This window comes from Aspergillus welwitschiae (assembly GCF_003344945.1).
Source record: "Aspergillus welwitschiae strain CBS 139.54b unplaced genomic scaffold BDQ94scaffold_25, whole genome shotgun sequence".
Classification (NCBI taxonomy): domain Eukaryota; kingdom Fungi; phylum Ascomycota; class Eurotiomycetes; order Eurotiales; family Aspergillaceae; genus Aspergillus; species Aspergillus welwitschiae.
In genome coordinates this window covers 78,563-102,392 of record NW_020798719.1, presented here as the reverse complement: position 1 = coordinate 102,392, position 23,830 = coordinate 78,563, and the positions used below count along the sequence as shown (strand labels likewise).

The window sequence follows — 23,830 nt, the reverse complement described above, 5'->3', positions numbered from 1 at the left end:
TTACTCCGTACTCCATAGGCATACGGCAATCCCGATTTCGTTCCGACTCACATGTAAATCAACTGCAGCAAAGGAAGAAGAATCCTGCGATGATACGTCTCATGCAGCTGTCATGTCGATCCCATCCATACCCGGACTTGCATGCGCTAAACTTTCCCACAATGTCTACCCGAGTACATCTCTCAATTTTGAGCTTCAAGTGAACCATGACAAATACGTTCATGCTAAGATATTAAGTAGTGTGTAAAAATAGACTGTCCTTTGCTCCATTGTGCGGTTCGCTGAATGATCAGTCACCCGAAATATAACAATTAGAAAAGATGTGAAATGAACAAGAAGACCGCAGGCCAAACCCTCATGTGCTCTATCGCAAAGTCTATCCGATTTTCTATGACCTTGACCCGAACGCCATTGTCGCTTTGTAAACAAGGTCACTGCAGAAAAAGCAGATTCATCCCAGCATTACAGGCTCATGTGTGAATATCATCATAAAAAATAAGAAAAGAAAGAAAAAAAGGCAACAAGAACGGAAGAAAGGCATGTAAGAAAGACACCGCGCTTAAACGCTATCCCATATAGCAATCAATCAATCGTGTGCACGCGCAATCGACCATCGCATGTTCTGTAGAATCCAGCTGCAGATAGCATCGCGATGGTCAAACCGAGTGTGTTGACAGCAAAAGAAGTTTTCGGTTTGTTCCCACTCGAAGACGAAGGACCATGTAAGGATCAGTTCATCTTGTTCGGCAAAATGCTAGCCCGGGACACATTCGAGCTTTCGGGGAACAGCACCCGGCGCAGGGTCCTCGACTCTGCATCGTAGTGCCATTTCTGGTAAGGACCGGGAATGAATTTGCCCTTGGCATCCCATCCGGCCACCCAGGTGTATCCATCATCAAGGAGAAAGAACATGAATTTTTCTGGCTTGGCGCCTTCGTGGGTTTCCACGGTATGCCAGCGGCAGCGCTCCTCCATTTCATGTTCAAAGATGTATCGGTGAAGGATCCGGCAATAGACAAGCGGAACAGGCACTTTTTCGTCGTTATCGTTGCCGTCTTTGTAGACAAGATGCCATCCTCGACCGGGGATGTACTTGTAGATGCCAGGAACGGGACTATCCCAATGTTCCTCTTTGTGGATAGAACCTTGGATGCGTTCTCCACGCTGGAACCAGTAGGTCGGGCAGAACACGTTCCGCAAACAGAGAAAGAGGTTGGGAGCCATGACAACGAATATTGTAGAGGCTTTTTTCTTTTCAGGATGACACGATGTCGAGAGAGATTTTTGAAAACTTCAAAAATGAAGAAAGAAGATCGAGAAACGCTCGCTTGCTGATGAACAGAATATCAAGAAAGAAACAAGGGGTTGCGAGTTGCAACGGCTGGTTATAAGTCGACGTACATCTTAAACAAACAAGTAGTATAACCTGAGAGTAGAAGATGAAGGAGGAAAGGAAAATGTTAGGCAACAATCAATAATGGCTGATTGTGCCCCCAAGTGCTTTGGGAAAGGAGTAGGGTTCGTCGAGACTGCCTCCGATAAGATGGCTCGAGTCCAGGGGAAGGCAAGAGCAAGATGCACGACACGCTGTAACGATGCGGTGTGTGCGAATGTATATGTAGACGTGCCTGGCGACAGTCTAGGCCCGGCCTAAGTTTGGACGGAGAGTTGGTTTTCTTTTTCTTCGCGAAGCCTGAAGGAAGAAAAATCTGGATTGAGGCTGGCTTTAATTATTGGAATTGGGACTGATCGACAGGACCAGGAGACAAGGGAAGCTGGGAAGAGGGGCCGCGAGACAGCTAAAGCAACAGGCGCAGCAGTAGAAGCAGCGGGACGGCGTGGACAGCTCTTTCTTTAAGATTGCTTCTTAGAACCGCATGGTGGCAAGCTCGCATCTGACTGGACAGAAGGGAACAAGGAGCATGGATACCTGTTCGAAAGAGTACGTATCTGGGAAAGAGAGAGAGAGAGGAACAGGACAAATGGCGAGCACCGGATTGGTTTAAAAAGAGGCAGGAATTGAGATGGTGCGCGCCTCCGGGGCGGTCTGAGGTCAGAGTAGGTAGTCAGACGGTCTCAGGAATTGTGGGTGTGGAAAAGTGTGGAAAATTTTTCTTGATGTCACGGGCTAGACCACACTGAGAAGGCGCCCGTCATCCCAAACGGTAGCGTGGGCAACTGAACTTGCAACTGGATCCTTGCCGTGGCCTTAATCACCCTAATCCCACCCTAAATCAATGGAATCTTTGCCCTGCAACAGGAAACTTTGACGCGGGAAACCCGAGCCCCACGGGATCCACCCTCGGGCGATATTTTAACTTTTCCCTTCTGTGTCTTTTTCCGCCATCCAGGCCCGTATTTGATATTCCGATCCTGAATATGTTGCTTCAGAGCTGCGAGGTGTGTGACTCTGATGCGTATACTAGATCATTCCAATCAGCTGTAGAAAAGGTGTGTGAGAGGGAAAGATGAGAATCCGAGTACGAACGTGAGCATCACGGATCACATCATCCTATAGAGCCCATTTCCTAAAATTACTTGACCTCCGGGCTGCGGTGGCTGTGCCTATGGCGCACACTACTCCATGGTGACTCAAGTCCTTGCTTGGTGGCCTTCATCACGACCACCACCCCCTATCAGGTCACCCGAAGCACCTTCGTAGTGAACACTTCACCCTGGGGGTTCGAGACCTCTATCACGAAATCACCCGATCTTGGCTCTCATTTTCGGGCTGGTCTCGATCCTTCCTCGGTTGAAATTTGACTTTCTATCCCTTTCTTCGGCAGCAGTGCTGAGGGTAGTAGCATAGTTCTTATTGTTGGTGTTGCACACCATGTGGCTATCGTGCCTTAGCGAGCTAGTCTGGCTGGCTGCGATCGCCCGATCATGATATCACTAGTGCCGTTCTCCTATCAAAACTTTTAGCAGATGAGCAACATTGAGGTTCGAAAAAGAAATAATCACCGCATTAGCCAGCTTGGCCAAGACAAGCTACATTCTTGGGATCAAATCACAGAAGCCAGGATTATCACGGCCTTGCCGTGTTGTTCATGCGAGTGTGCAGTCATTCCAAGGTTCCTTGTTCTGCAATACACCACTGGGCCACCACAAGTGCCTCTAAGGGTTGCTCAGGCCCCTTTGCTATCATGGACGTTATGGCGGTGTCAAGACCGGCACTGTTTAGGCGGGTTGGAGGTAGACGGGAGTGAGTCAACAGAAGCTCACGGACGGATGTCGCACAGATCGCAGGTCTCCCGCTCTTTCCCAGGCACGAAAAGAAGACGGAACTGTTCAAAGGAGGGGCTGGGAATCCCGTGATTGAGCAGTGGCCAGATGGCCTGGAGCTTAGCTTCACATTCCTTCAGAGCTCTCTCCATACTCCATGCTCCATTCACCATCCCACGCGCCCGAGTCTCTGTTCCTCAACCTAGTACCCTCGCGGAGATGCTATCTCGCATATACTCTCTTCCCAGATTTAGCTTTCACTAACTCATTAGCTATTAAGCTCATACAGCTCTATTGGACCGGTGGTCTATCCTCCGGACTGATGTCTGATCGGGTGTTTAAAGCCTACCAATCACGTCTTCTATACTGTGAAAGTACTGAGCTGTTTACACAGCATGAAATCATCAAGCAATAAGCCTGCGTGATGAGCTGTGCTGTGTTGTGCGCACGCGCCACCTCATGAAGTAGCTGGTGGGTCAAAGAAGTGTTGTTCATTCAATGCTCAAATTATGTCATAACAAAAACTATCATTATTCAGTGATTGTGCCTGGGCTCCGGGTATCGCTGCGCCAGCCGTTGGTATTTGACTGCTTCTCGGAGAACCATTCCTTCGCTCAACTGTGACGTTTCCTTGCGGAAGAGCTCCTGCCATGGGGTCTGGCTTTCCGGCATATTGTAACCCCCACTCGCTTCAAGCTCCTGCTTTCGCTTCTTTAATTCGTCCGCAGGGACAAGGATGTCTACCCGCCGCTGGTTAAGGTCCACTCGGAGCCGGTCTCCATCCCGAAGGATGGCAAGGTTGCCGCCCGCTGCTGCCTCAGGACTGGCGTTCAAGATAGATGGAGATCCTGAAGTTCCCGACTGCCGTCCATCGCCAATGCATGGAAGGGACTTGACCCCTTCTCGCAGGAGCCTTCCTGGAGGGTGCATGTTGACCACCTCAGCTGCACCGGGATAGCCCAGTGGACCAGCCCCGCGCATCACCAGGATACTCTTGTCATCGATGGGGGTGGAGGGGTCCTCTAACCGATGATGGTAATCCTCCGGCCCGTCAAAAACTACCACAGACCCCTCAAACGCATTTGGATCTGCAGGATTCTCTAGGAATTTTTGCCTGAACGGCTCAGAGATGACGCATGTTTTCATGATGGCAGAGTCAAATAGGGTACCGGTCAAGTGAAGGAAGCCAGCATCCTTGAGGAGAGGATCGTCATAAGCTCTGATCATCCGCCGATTCCAGGTATGTTTCCCACGGACGTTTTGTGCTACAGTGTGGCCATTGCACGTCACGGCATCTGCATTCAACTTGCCCGCATCCAGCAGCTCCGCCATAATCGCCGGCAACCCTCCTGCTCGGTAATACTCTTCCCCTAGGAGCTCCCCCGCCGGTTGCATGTTTAGCAAGAGCGGGATATGGAACCCAAGGCGATCCCAGTCATCTAGCGAAAGATCCACCCCAATATGCTTCGCAATGGCGTTAATATGAATGGGAGCGTTAGTGCTGCCACCAATCGCCGTGTTGACAGCAATGACATTCTCAAAAGCCTCCCTGGTCATGATGTCACTTGGCTTGCGATCGGAGTGCACCATCTCTACGATCCGTAACCCGGTCTCATAAGCGCATTGAGCTCGTTCACGGTACGGAGCCGGAATGGCAGCTGACCCAGGCAGGGCCATGCCAAGAGCTTCTGCAAGCGCATTCATAGTTGATGCCGTACCCATAGTGTTGCAGTGACCTGCTGACGGTGCACTAATGCGAAGCGTTAGTCAAAACAAGGAAGTGTGTCCGATAATTCGTGACATACCCGCGGGAAATGTAATCTACAAATTCCTCCGTGGTGATCTCTCCTGCAGCGTGCATCTCCCTGCCTTTCCAGACCACCATCCCCGAACCAGCCAATTCGTCCTTCACATAGCCATTGAGCATGGGACCGACGTTGAGACATATAGCAGGGATGTTCTGGGAATCCGAGTCAGTTGGGCAGCTATGGAAGAATATGATGCAAGCCTGGCAGAACAACATACGACTGTGGCGGCAGCCATCAGGCATGCCGGGGTTGTCTTGTCGCACCCGGTGAGGAGGACCACCCCGTCCAAGAAGTAGCCATGAAGGATTTCAACGAGACCAAGATAAGAAAGGTTCCGGTCGATACAAGCGGTGGGTCGTCGGCTAGTCTCTTGAATGGGGTGAGTGGGGAACTCGAAGGCGATTCCGCCAGCAGTTCTGATACCCTCTCGAACCCGTTTGGCAAGCTCCAGGTGATGACGGTTGCACGGTGCCAGATCGGATCCGGTCTGAGCTATCCCGATAATAGGCTTGCCAGACATCAGTTCCTCCCGAGTCACACCATAGTTAAGGTATCTTTCAATGTACAAGGCCATCATTCCTGGATCGCCTTCGCACTGAAACCACTTCGTGGACCGCAGCTTGCGTCCGGCTTTCGGCGTGCTGCTTGACGAACTCTTCATCGATGCAAGAGCCTTTTCAAGTTCTATGGTCCTCTTCCGGAGGGCAAGCAGCTCGGTTTCACAATCTTCAATATTAACCACTCCTTTGCTGCCACTGTCGCTGCAAGAGCAGCCCTCACACGAAGCCTGCGACTGGCACGACATGTTGGATAGTCCCTTATTTGTCGACGTGATGCCTGCGCCTAAAACAGGCCACTAGCTATATGGCTATTCAAAGTCACTATGATGGAGAGAAGCAGGGTCGCAAGATAAAGACCGCTGCTGTGACGCCTTGACACCAAGAAGGTTACCCCGGGATTTGGAATGCGGTGCGCCGGGGCCGAGTCAATTCGGCGGAGAATGTCCGAGTCAGATTAGCCGCGTACCGAAAGGGGCATCAAAAGAGAGCGGAAGAAAAAGCAATGAAAGGTTAAATAACGACTCGGAAACTATTTGGATCGAAGACTCAGGCACAGTGGGAAAGCAGTCAATTAAATAGCCAGCAAAACAGGCGCTGGATGTGTAATGAGGACCCCGTACCAATGTTTCGGAAATCAGCCTTGGATCGCGTGGCTCTCGGCTCGGGTTGGTTTAGTTGGTTGGTCGAGTCGATGAAGATGGAGCCCGTGGGAGGTGTACCCCACGCTATATCCATGGGGGCACGGGGGGGCCTGGAGAAAGAGCATGGGGGTTACAATTCTTCTTTCGGTCTTCATGCATTCCGTCATCCCGAGTGGGTTGAACCAGCACAGTCGGTTCCGGACCAGGGTTTGCAATCCCGTTAATAATCCGCTGCTGTGCAGTTGCAATGCACGGCGTCACAGGTTCGTGTTGGGTTGGGTCGGGAAACTCAGTTTCCCACACCCCATGCGTCGTATGTATTGTAAAATATACTGATGCAATCCAAATAGCTCATAAGTAAACAGAGGAGGAATTTTATACTGTGAAAACAAATGCTAAGGAACTTGCTAGTTGACTGCCTGTCTTATACTTTGGCACAGCGCGAAAAGATCGCTAGACTTCTCGACCAATGTGCTGCAGGCACTATATACCGCTTCCCTGCAGAGTAATGATATGAAGCTATTCAGCGACTCAAAACAAACATCGGAATATCTTGCAATATTAGTGGGTTGGCAGACCTCAAGTAAGTTTTGATAGGACGCGTGATTTAAGCAGGCCTCCCCAACGTGATGTTTGCACTCAATACCAGATTCGCTACTCTTGCGGCCACAGTTTGAACAGTGATTTTGTCACAGTGTCCCGCTCACGCCAAAAAGGAGGAACACCGGTGTTCTTCCGGACAATGGGAGTACTGGGAAGCGAAGGGATGCGCCCATAAGTGCCGGCTTTGTCTGTTCAGTAGCTGAATCAGGACGGTAAGGTAGGTAGGTAGGCAATAAAACCCTTATACAGCTTTACAAAGCTTGGAGTCATAGTTTATTGAAGGGGCTGCGGGCATTTTAAGGGCACGTGTTGAACGCCTGGTTTTCTCTTCTGCACTTATATCCTTCAATATGTGTGGACAGCTTCCGTGTAGAGAATGAGAGGGAGTCGTTCTCCGTTTCCAGTGCGGGACCCATATCTCCTCACACACTTGATGATACTCATAGATCCTCCAAAGCACCTTCGATCATACTAGAAAACTGAGATAATAATCTACCTGCTGCCAAGTCAATTAGTCCAAAAGGTAGGCTTGTCGATGCCCTTTTGATAAGACAGAGGAGGCAGAACTAAATACAGGTAACGACGGTTCCTTTTATGTTCCTTCCAACATGACCCTCGACATGCCATGACATGATCTAGTCAGACTCTATACTACTCATTCTACCGGTAGTTAGTAAATCATCCCACATTGCTTTTGCCTTCCCCACGGGTACCCACAGATTATCAATCGCCTCTACTTGATTACATGACTTGAATTAAGGAGCTCTCTGCACAAGGTTATTTGTCTATGTCAAAAACAGACAATTGCACACCCAACAATCATCATTCCCATCATAAAACTATATTTATCTCATCGATCAATCCACAATAAGTTGACCCGAAACGCCCACGATGCGAGAGAGGAGCTGATCCAGAAGCAGCCAACGAGTCTATCATCATGAGGTGAACTAGCAGAGAGGTATAATGTCCTCGAAAAGGACAGAAACAAAAGAAGGAGCACAGGCAAAACAGATACAGAGGAAGCATAAGCCATGCCAAAAGTCTACTGGGTCGCACACTGCGCAGTCGTCTCACCCTCATCATCATCCTCCCATGCAGAACCCCCCTCGGGGTCATGCGCCCCAAAGTCATCCAGGTTGCCCTTGGGGTCGAACTCTACCTCGTCCACGGTGTCAGCCTGAATAGGGGGTTCCGGCTTGGGCAACAGTTCCTTGAGTTGCTCCAGAACAGCAGGGCTGGGCTTCCATTTCCCGTCGGGGAACTTGATGTTGACGACCAGGTACAGGTCGCCACGGGCATCGCTGCGCTTGATGGGCATACCCTCACCAGGTACCTTCAGGACCTGGCCCGGATACAGAACCTCACCTGGGGTCTTGGGGTGCTGGATTTCGATTCCGCGACCGTCAAGGTGCTTGACTACCACCCGGGAGAAGCCCGTCAGAGCCTCGGCCAGCGTAACATCGATTGTTGCCGTCAGATCGGCAGCAGCCCTTCGGAAAGTCTCGTGCTCCTCTTCCACGATGTGGAAAACGATATCTCCAGGTTCCTGACCTGGCACCTGGTCGGCCTCGCCCTCGAGGATGATCTTGTCTCCTTCCCTAATCACACTGTTAGTTACTGCACTCGAGGCAGTGCGACGCATAGCTAGACTCACCTCGCCCCGCGAGGGATGTAGATCTCCAGCAACTTCTTGGCCTCGGTGGTCTTCTTGCCCTTGCACTTCTTGCACTTATCCTTGTCGACAAAGTAGTCACCCGCTCCGTTACAGGTAGGGCAGGGAACCATAGCCGGAGACAGGAACTGACCCATCGGGCGCAAAATCTGCTTGTAACCTGCGAAGCAATACATTAGCCCGGAGTTCTGCACACCAAGTCCCATAGGTATATAAACCTACCTTCACCATCGCAAGTGGAGCACTTCCTGGCCGTCGCCCTCTCCTTACCACCCTTGCCCTGACACAGAGAGCAAATCACATTCTTCGTGCTGGCAAACTTGACCGTCTTGCCCTTGTACAGATCCTCCAGGCGAACCTCATACTTCTGCTCCTCATCCGGGCTCTTGCGCGGCTTACGCGCATGCGGACCACCGGGCATTCCGCCCATGCCGCCCATACCTCCCATACCACCGAACATCTGCGCAAGAATATCATCCAAATCAGGGCCCGCGCCCATACCCGGTTCACCGGAGCCGTTGAAAGCGCCCATTCCATGGGTATCGTAGATCTCACGCTTCTCTTCGTCGTAGAGGATGTCGTAGGCTTCCTGCACGGCCTTGAATCGGACCTCTGCATCTTGTCTTTCGGCTTCGGGGACTTTGTCGGGGTGGTTTGCTAGAGCGGCCTTTGGACCAAAAAAGTATTAGACTATACTTCAATACTGTGTTCGATATAGAGAATCTGAATACCTTGCGATATGCCTTCCGGATATCATCTTTGCCGGCGCTCTTGTCAATGCCCAAGACCTCTGTAATCCATCATATTCTGATTAGTCGCTGTTGTAATGTTGGCTTTCCGCATTTTCTCTCTGCAGAAAATAAGAGTAGACAAAATATATACCGTAGAGGTCAACGTCCGCTTTCGACACTGAATTATACCAAATCAGTCAGCATACCGGAGGCTCAAGCTAGTAAAATCTAGATTTTAAGCGATAGCGGGAACACATACTGATAGTAGGAAGTAGAGGGTAAGATTTCCGACGAACACAAGCGACGAATAAAGGGTATCAAAGATAACAGTATCAACAACAAGCAAAAGGATGAATGAGTAAAGTCTCAAGCCAGCAAAGCCGTGTGTTCCTGGCGACGAAGTAATTAGAGGAGGGAAGAGAAAAGAGGGAGAGAGAGCGGCTGAGGCCGTAAAAGTAAAAAGGCTAAAGCAATCGCGATAAAAGCAGCGCCCGATAATAATTTATTGCCGCCCCAAACCCACCAATCACATCACATATAATTGCGCTTTCCGCCTTTTCTGTCGGGATTTATCTTTCTTTCTCCGCCATTGATTTTCCCCAGCTTCAGCGCATAATTGTTACTTATATAGCATTAGCATCGGCGTTTTCGATATCTTCCCTGTCACTCGCGATGCTCAGGCGCCCAACAGCCCCCACCATCTGGGCCCGTCGTCCCTGGGTCTGCACCCAATGTCAAGCCCGGTATTCCTCCGTCGCGCCGGGCTCGAATCTCCGCGCTGGCAATAACAACAATACCATCAACAAAAAAACTAAATTGCCTGACTCGCCGGCGAGGACTCGATTCGCACCGTCTCCGACCGGCTACCTTCATTTGGGATCTCTGCGGACGGCTTTGTTCAATTACCTTTTGGCGAAGCGCACGGGAGGACAGTTCTTGCTGCGCATTGAGGATACGGATCAGGTGCGGTGATTAGCTGGTTAAACAGCTTTGAATAGACTTTGGGAGGAGGTAGGAGCTAATTGGGGAATCTGCTACAGAAACGTACAATTCCGGATGCTGAGCAGAGGCTTTATGATGATCTTCGGTGGGCTGGATTGCACTGGGATGAAGGTGCGGAAGACAATCTGTGCGGAAAGGAGCTGAGCTGGTTAGATGACTGACGGATGGTTGTTCTTACAGGTCCGGTTGTCGGTGGTCCGTACGGTCCTTACAGACAGGTATGATTGAGGAGACAGTGTTCCCTGTGCATCGGAGCCATTTACTGAGAGAAGCTTTAGTCCGAACGAACCGCCATCTACCGCTCCCACGCGCAGGAGCTGATCGAGAACGGCCACGCCTACCGCTGCTTCTGCTCCGCCGATCGATTGGACGCTTTCGCCAGACATCGCAGCCAAGCTGGACTGCCGGCCGGTTACGATAGGAAATGCGGGGAGGTCTCTGCGGAGGAGTCGGAAGAGAGGGCGGCCAAGGGTGAAGCGCATGTCGTTCGACTGAAGGTGGAAGGATACCCTATGTTCAACGATCTGGTGTACGGCAAGACGGGCCAGAACCGCTCGCCGAACAAGTTGGATTTGATCGAGCGTGTCTATGACGATCCCATTCTGATCAAGTCCGACGGACACCCGACCTATCATCTGGCAAACGTGGTGGATGATCATCTCATGAAGATCACCCATGTCATTCGAGGAACGGTAAGCTGCGGAAGATATATAGAAGAAGTTGCGCAAGCTTACGCTCTACCCAGGAATGGATGCCCTCGACCCCCATGCACGTCGCGCTTTACAACGCCTTCAAGTGGACGCCTCCGCAGTTCGGCCACGTACCTCTCCTCGTGGACAAGTCGGGACAGAAGCTCAGCAAACGCAATGCGGATATCGACCTCAGCTTCTTCAAGGACACCCAAGGCGTTTTTGCTGCAACCCTCGTGAACTTTGCCGCTCTCCTGGGCTGGTCGCACACCCAGAAGTCGGATATCTTCAACCTTGAAGAGCTGGAGCAACTCGTACGTCCCTTTACCTCCTCCTTCACTCGCTCACTCAAACCCACTAACACAAGCAACACAGTTTAACCTCAAAATCACCCGCGGCAACACCGTCGTGGCCTTCGAAAAGCTTTGGTTCCTCCAGAAAGCGCACGCCCAACGCTTCGCTTCCACCGACGGGCCCGAATTCACCGAGATGGTGACCAAGGTATCCGAAGAAGTCGAGAAGACCTACCCAGCCGCGCAACTGTACATACACCCACTCCCTTACCCTACAAACACATACTCAAACAAACCAACTAACCACTCACTCACAGCAACCCCCTCCTCCAATCCCGTTCCCTACAAACATACATCGCCCCCCTCCTCCGCGCCGACGCCAAATCCTACACCAACGCCGCAGACTTCACAGCCCGCAACTCGACCTTCTTCACCCAATCCCTCACCCGATCCCCTTACACCCCCTCATCTACGACCAACACAATCCCTTTGACATCCCTCCACACCGCAAGCCTAGCACTCACCCTCGTCCCCCCGGCACACTGGACCCTCGAAACCCACCGCGCAAACATAACCGCCTACGACGGCACCACCCCCGACGACCCCTCTCCCACTGACACCCTCACGCCCGAAGAATCCACCAAAGCGCAGAAGGCAGCTGACAAAGCTTTCAAGAAGGAACTATACCACTACCTCCGTTGGGCATTGTCGGCTGGTGCACCGGGTCCTGGTATCCCAGAGACGATGGCTATTCTGGGTAGAGAGGAAACGGTGAGGAGAGTACAGGAGGCGAAGGAGTTGACGGCGCATTTGGTGCCGGGGCCGACGAGACGGGTTAAGCAGGGAGTGGAGAGTTTGGGTGAGGATCGGTCTTGGATGGGGTCGTTGGCTCCTTCTTCTGGGTCTTCTTAGGTGTATATGTCTAACAGGTTATTGGTGGTAGAAGCTGAAGTATCTGAGAAGGGTAGATGGTGACGTGTGTAAGTAATAAGAATCAAGTGTATAATAGAAGTGTAGAATATGATCAGTACAGTTGAATCACGTTACAGCTTTGTATTTTATCGATCATACTATCCTACAGCTCTTGATCTTCGAGTAAAGGTGGTAGAAAAGGAATAAATACTATCCATTGCTAGGACATGAACCATAAAGTAACTTAGCGGCTAAAAGAGATAACAAACCGCGCTGATATCACAACAGAAATAGAGTCAAAAGCATGCCAGGGACTTATACACACGTCCATAGAAGACAAAAAAGAAGAAAAATCAGAGAGCCACACCAAGAGAAGAGAAGATTCAAAGTCGGTAATCGAGCGAATTATCATAAAAAGAAATTGAGGTAGGAGTCGCAGCTGGAACACCAACCCCGTCTATCCCAGTCCGGGTAGAGGTAAATTATTCAAACATAGAGCAAAAAGGCATGTTACAAAAAGACGCCTGGTTTTTCCGCAGTCCTTTTTCCATTTGTGACATCAGGTAACGACATGCTGAAGTCTGTCGCGGTTTGTCGGGCCCTGCCTATCACGCAGTGAGTGGCAGAGTGGTAGAAGTAAGTCAGACGCAAAGTAAAATCCAAGGTTGGGCGTCCAGATAAGCCAGAACATAACGCACGTGGTATAATTCCGAATTTTAACAGAAGAAATTAAGATGGTTAGCTGAGCGCATTTGCGCAAGTCATTGTTGATGCTGTGAAAAGCTCAACGATTAAATGGTGCGAGTGGGAACGGTGACAGAAAGAGTGCTTCAGGGTCATTCGTGAAATCGTCAACGTCGAGTCGTCTCGTAATCACGTTCTTTCAGAGACCCCTGAAAGTCTCAAAAAGTAGGATCATTAGTCAACGAAAGGCTATAGGTGGGAGACTTCAATATGGCTCTAAGTCATCCGTCCACTCGGCGTCGCTGACTCGAACCATGTTCCCCATCTGGGGAGCTGGCTCGTCTGGGCTGACGCTTCGGATGCCTTTGGCTTTCTTGCCTCCAAGGGAGCGGTTCTGGTTCTCCTCAGGATCGGCCAGTCGCTTCCCATGTGCAGCACGAAGCTTCGCATAGTACACGTCGCTAGCGTCTGCTTCGGATTCCGAACCGTCATCGAAAGTCTCCCAGTTCTCTGACCCGGATACTGCGGTCTGCACCGTGGAGTTTGACACTTGTCTTGGCGCTGGCGGTGGGGGCATTTGCTGCAAATATGGGTTTGGCTTGGGGTAGCCTTGCATAGAGGAGCTCAAGGACAGTGACGAAGCTGAAGAGTGGGAAGATTGGGAAAATCCAGTGGAGCGTTGAGAGAACGCGGAAGAGCTGACAAAGGAGCGTTGGTTACGATCGTCATACACGTCCTCTGGGCTGACTGGCCGCACAAATGAATTCGACAAGGCGCTGGCAGATCGAGGTGGCTCAAACAGGTATGCCGCTCGATCCTCCCTCGACTCACCTCCGGTCAACGCGCGCATCCTGGGCGGTGGTGCACGAGGTGCCGGCATCTTACCGTTCACAGTACTAGATGAATATGTGCCTGGACCACCCCGGCGCGGGGAGTTGCTTCCATGCGGCATATTGCCCAGGGGAACACGAGCTGGAATTTTCGACGGCGATTTGGCCCCTGCCCTACCAGCAGCAGGTCCAATGGTGTTGTACTTTGTAGTTGGATGGGCAGTGGGTGTCTTGGAAGCCGAGCGCGGCGGCAAAGGCCCTCGCATGGCACTGCCAGGCCGAGAACTCATGACACTGGCCGGGCGAGGCGGTTGTGCTGGGGTAGGACGCTTTGCGCTGGTAGGCCCAGGAGTCTTGGACCGTGGAGGTGGCTTTGCAACAACAGGGGTGAGTTCGTCGAGGTACCGTTCTCCATGGACGAGGAATGGCCGGCCATACTCATCCTCCCACCTCTCCAGCTCTTTGCGCAAGTCGGCTTCCACCTTGGGCAGCTCCTTGGCAATCCTCTTTCTCATCTTCTCTTCTCTTAGAAGCTTTCCAGGATCGCGTCTCTCGCCCTTGTTTCCGCGAGCCATAAGACGGGATGCGTCCTGACTCGAAACGGCCAGTGCTTCCCGCTCTGATAGGAGGCTCTTATGCTTCTCGATGAGTTGCAGAGTCGGCGCGCGCTGTTCCTTCAAGGTCTCTAGTCGCGCGATTTCAGCTTCGTGCGCCTCTAACAGCGCATCGCTGCAAACATCTGAAAAGGCAGGCGTGAAGTCAAGCATCTCTTCTTCCGAGAAGTAGAGGCTATCCCAGAGCTCTTGGAGTCGACACCGAGCATCTTCCACGAATAGATGCAGGTTCTGTCTCTTCAGCTCATTCAGGCGACTCAACTCGTCCTCGAACTCATTGATCGTCCGAAGTCCGCAGCCACGGTTCGCATTCATGAACGCTTTTCTGTCGCAGTCTTCGACTCCGAATCGTTCCCACAATGCTTCGACGGCGTTCTTGAGGTCCATCAGTTTGCGCTCGCGGCCCTTCTTCTCACCCAAGAGCTTTTCGCGCTTGGCCATCAAATTGGCCAGATCCGACTCATGGAGACCTAACTGCTCCGGCGATTCGCGATAGTATTTGACAATGTTGGTGTCTGTCTGAACCTGAGGCGTTCCGAGCTCGGCCCACAGCTTGATAATCTCTTCAGATGTGGACTGAACAAACTCCAGACGACGATGGTACTCCTCGTAAACGCGGGTGAATTCGCTGTCTAGCGCAGTGACGTAGGATGGCGAGAGGTCGAAGCTGGGTGAGATGGTTGATCCAGGAGCTGTCGGGGGAAGCTCAATGGCGACAAAGGTAGGTTCAAGATGCGACGCGTACGACTCAAGAGCCTCGACAAGTTCTATAGCCAGTCAACAATTGCGCGCCTTGTGGCGCTTAGGATTAACTCACTCCTGACTTGCTCGAAGCGCTCTTTGTGTAGTTTGCTCAATGCGTTGTGCTCCTCTCGGAGAAAGGCGAGGCAGCGATTCAGTGGGTAGCTAATGCGCAGTTCGTTGTGGTCAAGCTGGTACTGTCCGTTCGCCTTTTCATCGACTAGGGACTTCTCCATATGCTGGATTGCTTCGATGAGGTTCTGTGCCTCATCCTCCATATCTTTTTTCTCACTACAAAAGATTAGTCCTAGGTCATAAGGACATTGCAATGTAGGCGAGGCGCATACTTATCCACAAGTTTGAGGTGGTTGTTTAGCGTTTCAGACAACGCGCTGAAGAGCTGCTTTACAGTTAGTCGCGAGGGGTGCTGAGAATATCAGAAACAACCGACCTCTGCTTCTCTGGACTCGCGCTCATGGTTCGGAACGCCAATGTCATCAAAGATTCCATGCAATTGAGTGACGATGTTATTGACCTGAGTGGTCAAGTAGCTTGTATCGACGGCCATAGTGTCGTGTTTGTTTCCCACGCCCAAGCCAGGGGGGGTTATTGGTGTATCGTGGAACTGATTGGCCTGAAGGAGGTTGTTTGAGTGCGCGATCGAAGACAAACTCGCCTTTAAATGGCGGGGGTCAGCGTCATGTACGCTCGGGGGGCGGCGATGCGCCTGGAGAGATTAGAAAGAGGAGCTGCGAGTTATCCAAACAGGCAGGATGAACAACGCGAGACTGCGATTGACAGCGAAGCGCCTCACGGGAAGATGAGTGGCATCTGCGAGGACAAGGGAAGACCCGCCAGATTTATGACCAGCTCAGCGAGATGCGGGTATATGCAAGGGTGACTGGGATGGAGGGGATGGAGACAGGCAGCGGTGATGGAGGGAAAGACAATAACAATATCCCTTTGGGGATTCTGCAGCCGCAATCCCGATCTGCTCGCCGCCTTGTTGCTCTGTTTGCTGCCGCTTTCAGCTGTGACCCCGTCGGCCCGGTAACCGCTGACTCAGCGCCGATCTCCGCCGCGATCTGCCGGGGAGTTGCTCACCGCCCGGAGTCACCTCACACCATCTCTCTATCTACTATCCAGATCTCATTATCTACTACTCCACTTGACCTTTTCATTCCAATAATCAAAATCTACTTCTAATTTCAGCCAATCCGTGTTAATACTCCATACCATCCCCTTACTATTCCAATTACAACTTCTTCTCTACCATCCACCATGCAGGCTGCCCAGCAGTCCTGGGGTACGTCCATCCCCAACCCCATCCCCACCCCCACTCCATCTCACAGCACTCTAACCCCATAACCACAGAATTCGAAAATGCCGTCACCCTCATAGACCCCCACCGAGACGCGCTCTACAAATACGATGAAGAGACACACAAAGCTCTTAGCGCTCAGCGCCCTTGGTCCAAAGACCCACACTACTTCAAATCGATCCGAATCTCCGCCGTCGCACTCCTCAAGATGGTAATGCACGCGCGGTCCGGCGGCTCCCTCGAAGTAATGGGCCTAATGCAAGGCTATGTCCTGCCCGAAACCTTCGTGGTAACCGACGCCTTCCGACTTCCCGTGGAGGGAACCGAAACGCGAGTCAACGCCCAAGACGAAGCCAACGAATACATGGTCTCTTACCTACAGTCGTGCCGGGACGCAGGACGGATGGAAAACGCAGTGGGCTGGTACCACAGTCATCCCGGGTACGGGTGCTGGTTATCGGGCATTGATGTGACGACGCAGGATATGCAGCAGCTCGGGGGACCGTTTGTGGCGGTGGTGGTTGATCCAGAGAGGACAATCTCAGCAGGGAAGGTGGATATTGGGGCATTTAGGACGTTTCCGAAGGATTATACGCCGCCGAAGGGGGAGGGGGGTAGTGGTGCTGGGGAGGATGACTATCAGACGGTGCCGTTGAACAAGGCGGAGGACTTTGGGGCACATGCATCACATTATTATTCGCTGGAGGTGTCTGTGTTTAAGAGTGCGTTGGATACGGAGATTCTGTCGTTGCTGTGGAATAAGTATTGGGTTGCGACGTTGAGTCAGAGTCCGTTGTTTACGACGAGGGATTATGGGAGTAAGCAGATGGTGGATTTGAGTCAGAAGATTAAGCGGGCCACGAGGGGCGTGGAGAGTAGTGCTTCGCGAGGGAATCTGGCGCAGGTTAAGGATCCGCAATTGGAGAGGGTGGCGAGGGATGGACAGCGTATTGTCTCGGAGGAAGTGAAGGGTTTGTTGGCGGCGGAGGTGAAGATGAAGCTGTTTCAAAATGTTGGGGAGGGGGATAGATCGGAGAAATCATGAGCTTGTGCTCAACTTCTGTTCTTATGAAAGGCTTATGAAGGTTCATTTGAGAACAACTCTACTATGAATGACGAGATGACTTAATGGATACATTTGCTGCTGTTTTCTTTTTGTTGTCTACTCAGTAGCAATTTGTGCTATCATTGTATTGGTCGTATTACGTCTCGTTACCGCTATTCCTGTGCACTGATGACCATTGATGCATGTAATATGTGCTTTAATATGTACTAACACACTGCAGCAGGTGTATATGTCCATAGGAGAACAGATCAGCACAAGGGAACGACAAGAGGGGTAATCATGAATGAAAATGCCCAAAGCAAAGACCAATCCGTCAATAGTAGCCTGCGTCATGATAAATCATCATCCGAACCGTAAACAAGCCTCTTTATAAGATCACAATCAACACCAGGTGAGAGACCACGAAAGCAAAGAGAATTTGTACAGAAGGGAGAAAGGACCCGAGCCATTGTACAGAGGTGATATGTTCGACACAATATGTAAAGTATCGGGAAAAGAAGCCGAAAAGAAATGGTGACCGTCAAGGTAGACCAGAAGACAAAAGAAATCGCAGTCGTATCGATACGAGACTGGAGTTGGTCGAGAAGAGATAAAGCGGAAATGGTGTCCGGCTATCAAGGAAATGATGAAATAAGGAACGACAGGGAAGAGATGGACCAAAGGAGTATAGGCCGGTGTCAAAGAGGGAGTCGTAGTGGATTTTCCCACAGTATAAGCCAGCAGTGATGGAGTTCCTGCGCTGCTATTTCTTTGGACTAATGGGCCATATTGGGCACCATTTTCTTAAGAATCAGAACCAGTAGTCCATGGACTGATGATCATGAGAGCTGAAAGTGACAGGAGCATCTTTCGGACTCAAGGTAACATTGCTCGAGCTTCTTGTGCAACGGCTGCCACAGTAGTCAATCAGGGAGATGACAATCGTCCAGGCGAGGCCAAGAATCAGGGTGAAAATGTCGCATGATGTCCAGGTGAAGTGCTTGATTGGCCAGGTGGCGGCAGACAGAGATAAGGGAGAAACCCGTCGGAAGGGAGGTTCGGATCGAGGAATTTGGCGGCTCATGGGACCAGCCCCCTGAGAAATAAAGTTGCATGGCGTGGCTGGAGTGAATTGCGATCGCGCCATCGGACGTCGTTCAAGCATTGTGATAGGTGGTCGTTCGGGATCTGGCCGAGTGAATAGCAGGTCGACCGGGGTGGTGATAAGGAGCCCCGGCGGAGAAGCGAGAATCGAGGGGAGGCGAGCACTACAGGAAGCCCGATTCTGACAACAATCTACGTAGGGGAAAGTAGTAGGTTAGTCTTCACTCAAGCATCAAGACGTCTTCCAGAGCTCAATATTTCTTGACAAATGACCGTGTCGCCTAGGGAGATCAACCACTGGACGACAGGAACAGAGAAGGGAGGGGGAAGGGGATAGAAAAAAGCAGAACAAGCGACCTGATCAGCGCGTCGACACTACCATGCTCGCGAGAGTCAAGGCGCTCATGTCTCTACTGGTTTTGGCATACCTCGCAATTTTTTCGTCCTCCCGCTCTCTGGGTTCAACTTCCAAGCTCCGATCGTACATGTCGTGCACATCGCCTGCATTCTGCAGGTTGCTGAGGATATAGTCCTGCAATTCAGGGACCGGCTGGAGAAGGTACGGGACGTTCTGGTACTGCTGAATGTCGCGGATGACCTCGGCGGTTTTGGCGCGCTTATTGAAATTGATCAACTCCGACGGAGTCAGAGATGGAATACCATCTTCAATGAAAGTCAAATCCGTCAAGTAGACACCTAAGCAGTCTGTTAGTCTCGAAACGATTGCATGATAACTAGAAGGCCGGGGCCTGCAATAAATGCATACCAAAGAAGGGGATACAAGGTGGATTAGCCAGATGCAGAGTCTCCCGATATTCACCAAAGTTCTTCGTGCTAGCCATGAGTCGGCGCATCTGTTCGAGAACGGTAGACGTGCGTCCGCTGACCTGAGCCCATGTGCGTCCAAGTCGATGAATAGGAGCCGTTCCAAGTGCAGAGATGATCGATGTCAGCGTGGAGTAATTGTTCAGAGCGCGGCATTTCTAGTAAGCGTCAGCATCTACACTTGGCCGAGAGGTAAAAGAGGGGCAAAGGGCTAGTCCGTACATCTGCGACGTTAACGAAGTGTTTGATAACAACTACACGCTTCTTAACATCCGATTGATTGAGAATCATCTCCGCGACCCAGTTTGTCAACTGATTGGAATGAAGAATCAGTGCCTTCACATTCGAGGCAGGTTCCGGTTCGTCAGGGCCGACTTTCTTCTGCCAGGTCTTGTTCAAGCACTCCGTAGGCCGAATCTTCGAGTAGAGACGCGACTCGATAATAGTGAGCTGCCGGGCGAACTCTGTGGCATCGATGTCCAAGAACTTCAGCTTCTTCATGTTCTTCGGGATGATCGGCGTTGGCGCTGCAGTAGCCTGCGTAGGCACGAGACGCTTAACGGTATTATCTTGTCCACGGAGGCGTTGCTCTATGACAGCTAACAGCTGCGGTGATCCGGGAGTCTTTGTCGTAGCGATAGAATCCTTGGTAAACGCATGAACATGCTGAAGCAGCGCCATGTGTGGCTCATCATTGGGTTCCATCCAGAAATTCTCGAACCAACTCTTCAGGATATTGACCACGCGGAATCGAATGGGTTTCTGTTTTCTGTCGATCCACATTTGCATCTCGTCGTTGTTGAGACCGGGCGGGGGCTGAATATTGAACCGTTCGGTAACCATCTCGAAGAGCTCCTCTGCAGATGTAAATGAGCGGTAGGTCAAGAGGAACGTGTTGTTGAAGGAAGCATCAAGCTTGTCATGGCGAGTCAATTGTTCCACTAAGCCTGCCAAAGTTCCACATTTCAAGTTGAGGCTATCATTCTTAGTATCGTAGAACACTTCACCTTCGTGATCTGTTTTCAAGAACCAGGGCGTTTCTTCCGGCTCGCGGACCGGTTCCCGCATTGCAGGTTCTCGTGGAATTGCAGCCGGAGGAGCCTGTCCAAAGAATCGCTGGGCCTTGTCCATGTTGCGTCGCACCTTCTCTGACGCGTTTTCAACCGAGTAAGAAGAGGGAATACCAATGGACTCGGTGGCGACTCCAGCTTGGGACTCCGACCTGCTGTGAATGGCCTTCAGCCCCGCATTCTCCCCACCCAGGCGACTTTCCGCGCGGAAGGCAGAAGGTTCGGGCACTTGTTCGAGGAGCAGTGAAAGGGAGAAGCCGATTTGGGAAACATAGTTCTCAAGCTGCCGGTGAACGCCACGCACGGCATTCAATCGGTCATCAAGCGAATCACCTCGTAGTTCCGCCCATTCATCGCCCAGTGGCGCCGAAACGGCTTGACAGCTGAGTACGAAGTCGGCAATGGCATCGTAGGTTCTTTGCTTTTGCAAGCTGAAATCAACCAGTTGTGGATTTTGGAAGCTAGTCCCGAGGGGTGCTAGGTTAATAGATTCAACTGCCGACATCCACGGGCGGAACTGCTCAACGACCTTGATTGCAGCAAGAGAAACAGCATTCGCAATTTCCTCGTGCTCTTTAATGGTAACAATCTTCTTCTGGTTAAGTGTCAGTCGCTCTTCCAGCCGACGAATGCTGCCAACAAAGGATCTCCTGAGAATATCAATGTGGTCTATAAGGGCCGCATCCAGGGTCACTGATGGCTCCGCCCGCGAATCATTTGCGTCGTGATCCAGAAACGAAGTCGGACCCGAATCACTAAGAGAGACGCCATTATTCTGCCAGCAGCCGCCCGAAAAGCTGCCCACGACGAATCCAGGAACAATGCGATGGATGGTCTCGCCACGCTGTTGTCTTGCAACCTCGACGTAGCCGTAGACGCCCTGCATCACACCATCTGCCTCTTGCAAGCATTTATTGATGGAATCCGGTCCTGGCCAATCGGCGGCCGCAATGTGGGACGAGAGCACGAGCTTCGAGAATTTTGACATCATATCCCTGAAGTGGGGATATAGCGCCTTATTGGTGGAGATCACTGATGGGTTTCCGGAGTGATTGTCGGTCGTGTCCGAGCCAGCCGCCAGCAGCATGCGCAGATGGTCGGAAATATCCTCCGCTTTCCTCACATACTCAGAGCGGTCGCCGTTCAACAGCGTTTGCCGGTAGACCTCAACGGCATGGCGCATATTGTCAACAAGCAGAGGCCAGGTCAACTGAACAGAGAACCCGTCGTCAACGAAATGCGACGGAACTTCAGAGGAGACGGAAGGCCTGTGGATATTATCGGAGACGGAGTTGTTACTGCTCGTGGCAGAATCATAGAACTTGTGCGATGTCAGAAGGGACTGATGCGAACTTTTTCCGTCGTTGATGGACTTTGTCGCAGATGGTGGGTGCAGCGAGTCCATGGACGTCGCGGGTGAAACTCCGTCCAAGTAGGACTGGCGTCTCCGAGACATGGAATCGCGAGATGTAAGCATCAAGGACTCGCCTTCCGCTTCCGAAGCTGAGCCATCGTAATCATCCTCATCCCGTTCGAACCCACGAGCCATCAGCTCCGGAGGAGGTCGCGTCTGGTCTGGCACGAGGAAGTTGTTGCGGTCATAAGGGCCAGTCTCGTTGACAGCGGGATTTTCGAACGGAAGTTCCATGGTACTGTAGCCGGTAAGGGTGTTGAAATAGAATAGACGGCCATCAGGTGTCGCCTGTGGAATCCAGAAGGCTGCCTCCTCCTGCTCCTTGGGAGCTCCTACGCCCTCGATAGGCAGAATGGGCTGCGAGTCGCGCGGATTGCCCGCTGAGTCAACATCATCACCGTCTTGTTCCTCCTCGTATTCCTCGCCAATGCCTGACTCCGCACTAACTTCCTCATTCTCGTGGGTCTGCGGTCCCTGTTCTTCAAGCTCATCCAAGTCTGTTATCACAGTGCAGTAGTTACTGGGGAACCAGCCCCGCACACTATTGTCGATGACACCGTCCCACCAACCGGTCTCGAGCTGGTTCAATACCTGTATAATGTCGCCTCGGCGGAAGCTGAGACTAGTGTGATCGTCGGCATCGTAATCATACATAGCCCGCACGAACAGCGCCGGAGGCGGTTCGGGGCTGGGCGTATAGCGCCCATCCGTGGTGAGCTTCATTGAGGAGATACGCCGTGTGGGCGATTGGTTGGCGGTGAGGGAGGACTGTTGGAAGGATAGACTATTCGCACGGCTCCGCGAGCCAGTGGTGGGGGTCGTGACTTGTTCGTCGGGGTACTCGAAAGTGGCCGTATAGGTGTTGGTCTTAGTCGCCAGCGCAGATCCGGTATCAACGGCCAATGGCTCTGCCACGCGGGAATCGAACATCGGGTATCACAACAAAATGATAGTTCGAACAGGAGTGAATCGAAGATCGGCACACTAACGTCCCCGCAACGGATGGCTGGAGGAGCTCAACGAAAGGCGTTGTTCATGACTAGAAGGCAAATAACCAGAATACAAGCAAGCGAGGCGGAGGGGCGGAAAACGAGGGAGAAGTCGAGAGGGTTGCAGAATTGGCTGCGGGAGTGATAGACAGATAGCGGCGGTTGTGGTGGTGGTGGTGGTGGTGGTGGCAGGGAAGAGGGCGAGTGAGATACGGGGGGGCAGAAAGTGGCAGGTGAGTGGGATAAGACACACTTGGGGTCTTGGAGTTAGGGGGGGTAGTAGGTAGTGTCAGATCTGAGGTCAGAACACCATCTATCTTGAACTTGGAAAACCAAGGGCAGTTCAACCTGACATCGAAGAAAAGAAAAGAAAGGAGCAGCAAAAGAAAAAGGAGAGTCGAAGCGACAGCAATCACCAGGAGAGAGAGAGGGAGATTTAGGGAGGTTCCGACGATTGCCTTTGGGGGAGGTGGGCAGATTGGCATTATTGGTTTCTGGCTGGCGGTCGGCGGGAATCCTAAGTCAGTCCAAAGTGGAGTGACAATACCGCCCCGTACCGTACCAGCCCGTTACCAGATACTGTTCAGAGGAACAAGCAGACTCCAGTATTGTTCTTCTCGAGCTCAACTATCTACTATTACTATTACTATTACTTACTGACTGACGGACTGACTGACTTGACTTTAGAATCTCTGAGCACACTATTAGAACTTACTGCTAACTATGTATGCAAACTATGCATGCTGATACTGTTGTTGATTGTCTGTCACTCCTGCACTCTGCCACAAGTGCACACAATAGTCCCAACGCACATATTATTTCCAAGCTCACTCCCTTCTCTAAGGTAGGTACAAAGACCTCGTCAGTGGTCAAGCTCCCGTCCGACTCGCATGTGCAGTTTCTTCCTCTTTCTCTGTTTTCTTTTTCTCTTTCTTTTTTTATATCATTCACCCTCCAGCGTCGCCACCCAACAAACGATCTAGAGCAGTCTTAGCCTATCATTAGCCTCTCTAACCTAGCCCTCGTGTCTTACCTTGAATGAAAAAGAAAAATAAAA

The 23,830-nt window shown here is 51.5% G+C and overlaps 7 protein-coding genes across 7 annotated transcripts; 2 read left to right on the top strand and 5 right to left on the bottom strand.

Moving 5' to 3' along the window:
- Nucleotides 1–156: 156 nt before the first annotated feature.
- On the bottom strand, nt 157–1,947 carry BDQ94DRAFT_147538 (uncharacterized protein). Its single transcript, XM_026767037.1, has one exon. It carries the CDS (start codon nt 1,222–1,224, stop codon nt 730–732), a length of 495 nt encoding a protein of 164 aa, XP_026624164.1. The 5' UTR covers nt 1,225–1,947; the 3' UTR covers nt 157–729.
- A 1,768-nt stretch (nt 1,948–3,715) lies between these two features.
- BDQ94DRAFT_147537 (dihydroxyacid dehydratase) lies at nt 3,716–5,185 on the bottom strand. The gene has a single exon (XM_026767036.1). The coding sequence runs from the start codon at nt 4,945–4,947 to the stop codon at nt 3,760–3,762; it is 1,188 nt and encodes a 395-aa protein (XP_026624163.1). The 5' UTR covers nt 4,948–5,185; the 3' UTR covers nt 3,716–3,759.
- Nucleotides 5,186–7,549: 2,364 nt separating this feature from the next.
- Nucleotides 7,550–9,642, bottom strand: BDQ94DRAFT_147533 (putative DnaJ domain protein (Mas5)). Its single transcript, XM_026767035.1, has 6 exons — nt 9,500–9,642; nt 9,392–9,418; nt 9,241–9,299; nt 8,732–9,176; nt 8,492–8,669; nt 7,550–8,435 (listed from the first exon to the last, which is right to left on the bottom strand). Coding segments are annotated over exons 1-6 (1,266 nt in total). The 5' UTR covers nt 9,501–9,642; the 3' UTR covers nt 7,550–7,879.
- Nucleotides 9,643–9,858: 216 nt separating this feature from the next.
- BDQ94DRAFT_62169 (glutamate--tRNA ligase MSE1) lies at nt 9,859–12,237 on the top strand. Its single transcript, XM_026776197.1, has 7 exons — nt 9,859–10,203; nt 10,281–10,353; nt 10,423–10,460; nt 10,521–10,934; nt 10,988–11,245; nt 11,307–11,473; nt 11,542–12,237. The coding sequence occupies exons 1-7, from the start codon at nt 9,913–9,915 to the stop codon at nt 12,134–12,136; spliced, it is 1,836 nt and encodes a 611-aa protein (XP_026624161.1). The 5' UTR covers nt 9,859–9,912; the 3' UTR covers nt 12,137–12,237.
- A 579-nt stretch (nt 12,238–12,816) lies between these two features.
- On the bottom strand, nt 12,817–15,825 carry BDQ94DRAFT_180518 (putative microtubule associated protein (Ase1)). Its single transcript, XM_026773636.1, has 4 exons — nt 15,457–15,825; nt 15,353–15,405; nt 15,082–15,296; nt 12,817–15,031 (listed from the first exon to the last, which is right to left on the bottom strand). The coding sequence occupies exons 1-4, from the start codon at nt 15,571–15,573 to the stop codon at nt 13,086–13,088; spliced, it is 2,331 nt and encodes a 776-aa protein (XP_026624160.1). The 5' UTR covers nt 15,574–15,825; the 3' UTR covers nt 12,817–13,085.
- A 218-nt stretch (nt 15,826–16,043) lies between these two features.
- Nucleotides 16,044–17,430, top strand: BDQ94DRAFT_62160 (Mov34/MPN/PAD-1 family protein). Its single transcript, XM_026776196.1, has 2 exons — nt 16,044–16,311; nt 16,380–17,430. The coding sequence occupies exons 1-2, from the start codon at nt 16,287–16,289 to the stop codon at nt 17,369–17,371; spliced, it is 1,017 nt and encodes a 338-aa protein (XP_026624159.1). The 5' UTR covers nt 16,044–16,286; the 3' UTR covers nt 17,372–17,430.
- Nucleotides 17,431–18,676: 1,246 nt separating this feature from the next.
- On the bottom strand, nt 18,677–23,214 carry BDQ94DRAFT_180514 (putative cell division control protein Cdc25). The gene is made up of 3 exons (XM_026773635.1): nt 19,523–23,214; nt 19,242–19,458; nt 18,677–19,171 (listed from the first exon to the last, which is right to left on the bottom strand). Exons 1-3 carry the CDS (start codon nt 22,712–22,714, stop codon nt 18,837–18,839), a joined length of 3,744 nt encoding a protein of 1,247 aa, XP_026624158.1. The 5' UTR covers nt 22,715–23,214; the 3' UTR covers nt 18,677–18,836.
- Nucleotides 23,215–23,830: the final 616 nt, after the last annotated feature.

Coding starts and splice junctions, on each gene's coding strand:
- BDQ94DRAFT_180514 (XM_026773635.1), bottom strand. CDS start 22,714: ATGTTCGATTCCCGCGTGGCAGAGCCATTGGCCGTTGATACCGGATCT. Junction 19,459..19,522: donor ACTTCGTTAACGTCGCAGAT/GTACGGACTAGC, acceptor GACGCTTACTAG/AAATGCCGCGCTCTGAACAA. Junction 19,172..19,241: donor ACCTTGTATCCCCTTCTTTG/GTATGCATTTAT, acceptor CAGACTGCTTAG/GTGTCTACTTGACGGATTTG.
- BDQ94DRAFT_147537 (XM_026767036.1), bottom strand. CDS start 4,947: ATGGGTACGGCATCAACTATGAATGCGCTTGCAGAAGCTCTTGGCATG.
- BDQ94DRAFT_62169 (XM_026776197.1), top strand. CDS start 9,913: ATGCTCAGGCGCCCAACAGCCCCCACCATCTGGGCCCGTCGTCCCTGG. Junction 10,461..10,520: donor CGTACGGTCCTTACAGACAG/GTATGATTGAGG, acceptor GAGAAGCTTTAG/TCCGAACGAACCGCCATCTA. Junction 10,935..10,987: donor CCCATGTCATTCGAGGAACG/GTAAGCTGCGGA, acceptor CGCTCTACCCAG/GAATGGATGCCCTCGACCCC.
- BDQ94DRAFT_62160 (XM_026776196.1), top strand. CDS start 16,287: ATGCAGGCTGCCCAGCAGTCCTGGG. Junction 16,312..16,379: donor GGCTGCCCAGCAGTCCTGGG/GTACGTCCATCC, acceptor CCATAACCACAG/AATTCGAAAATGCCGTCACC.
- BDQ94DRAFT_147538 (XM_026767037.1), bottom strand. CDS start 1,224: ATGGCTCCCAACCTCTTTCTCTGTTTGCGGAACGTGTTCTGCCCGACC.
- BDQ94DRAFT_147533 (XM_026767035.1), bottom strand. Junction 9,177..9,240: donor TCCGGAAGGCATATCGCAAG/GTATTCAGATTC, acceptor TTTGGTCCAAAG/GCCGCTCTAGCAAACCACCC. Junction 8,436..8,491: donor TACATCCCTCGCGGGGCGAG/GTGAGTCTAGCT, acceptor CAGTGTGATTAG/GGAAGGAGACAAGATCATCC.
- BDQ94DRAFT_180518 (XM_026773636.1), bottom strand. CDS start 15,573: ATGGCCGTCGATACAAGCTACTTGACCACTCAGGTCAATAACATCGTC. Junction 15,406..15,456: donor GCGAGTCCAGAGAAGCAGAG/GTCGGTTGTTTC, acceptor ACTGTAAAGCAG/CTCTTCAGCGCGTTGTCTGA. Junction 15,297..15,352: donor CACCTCAAACTTGTGGATAA/GTATGCGCCTCG, acceptor AATCTTTTGTAG/TGAGAAAAAAGATATGGAGG.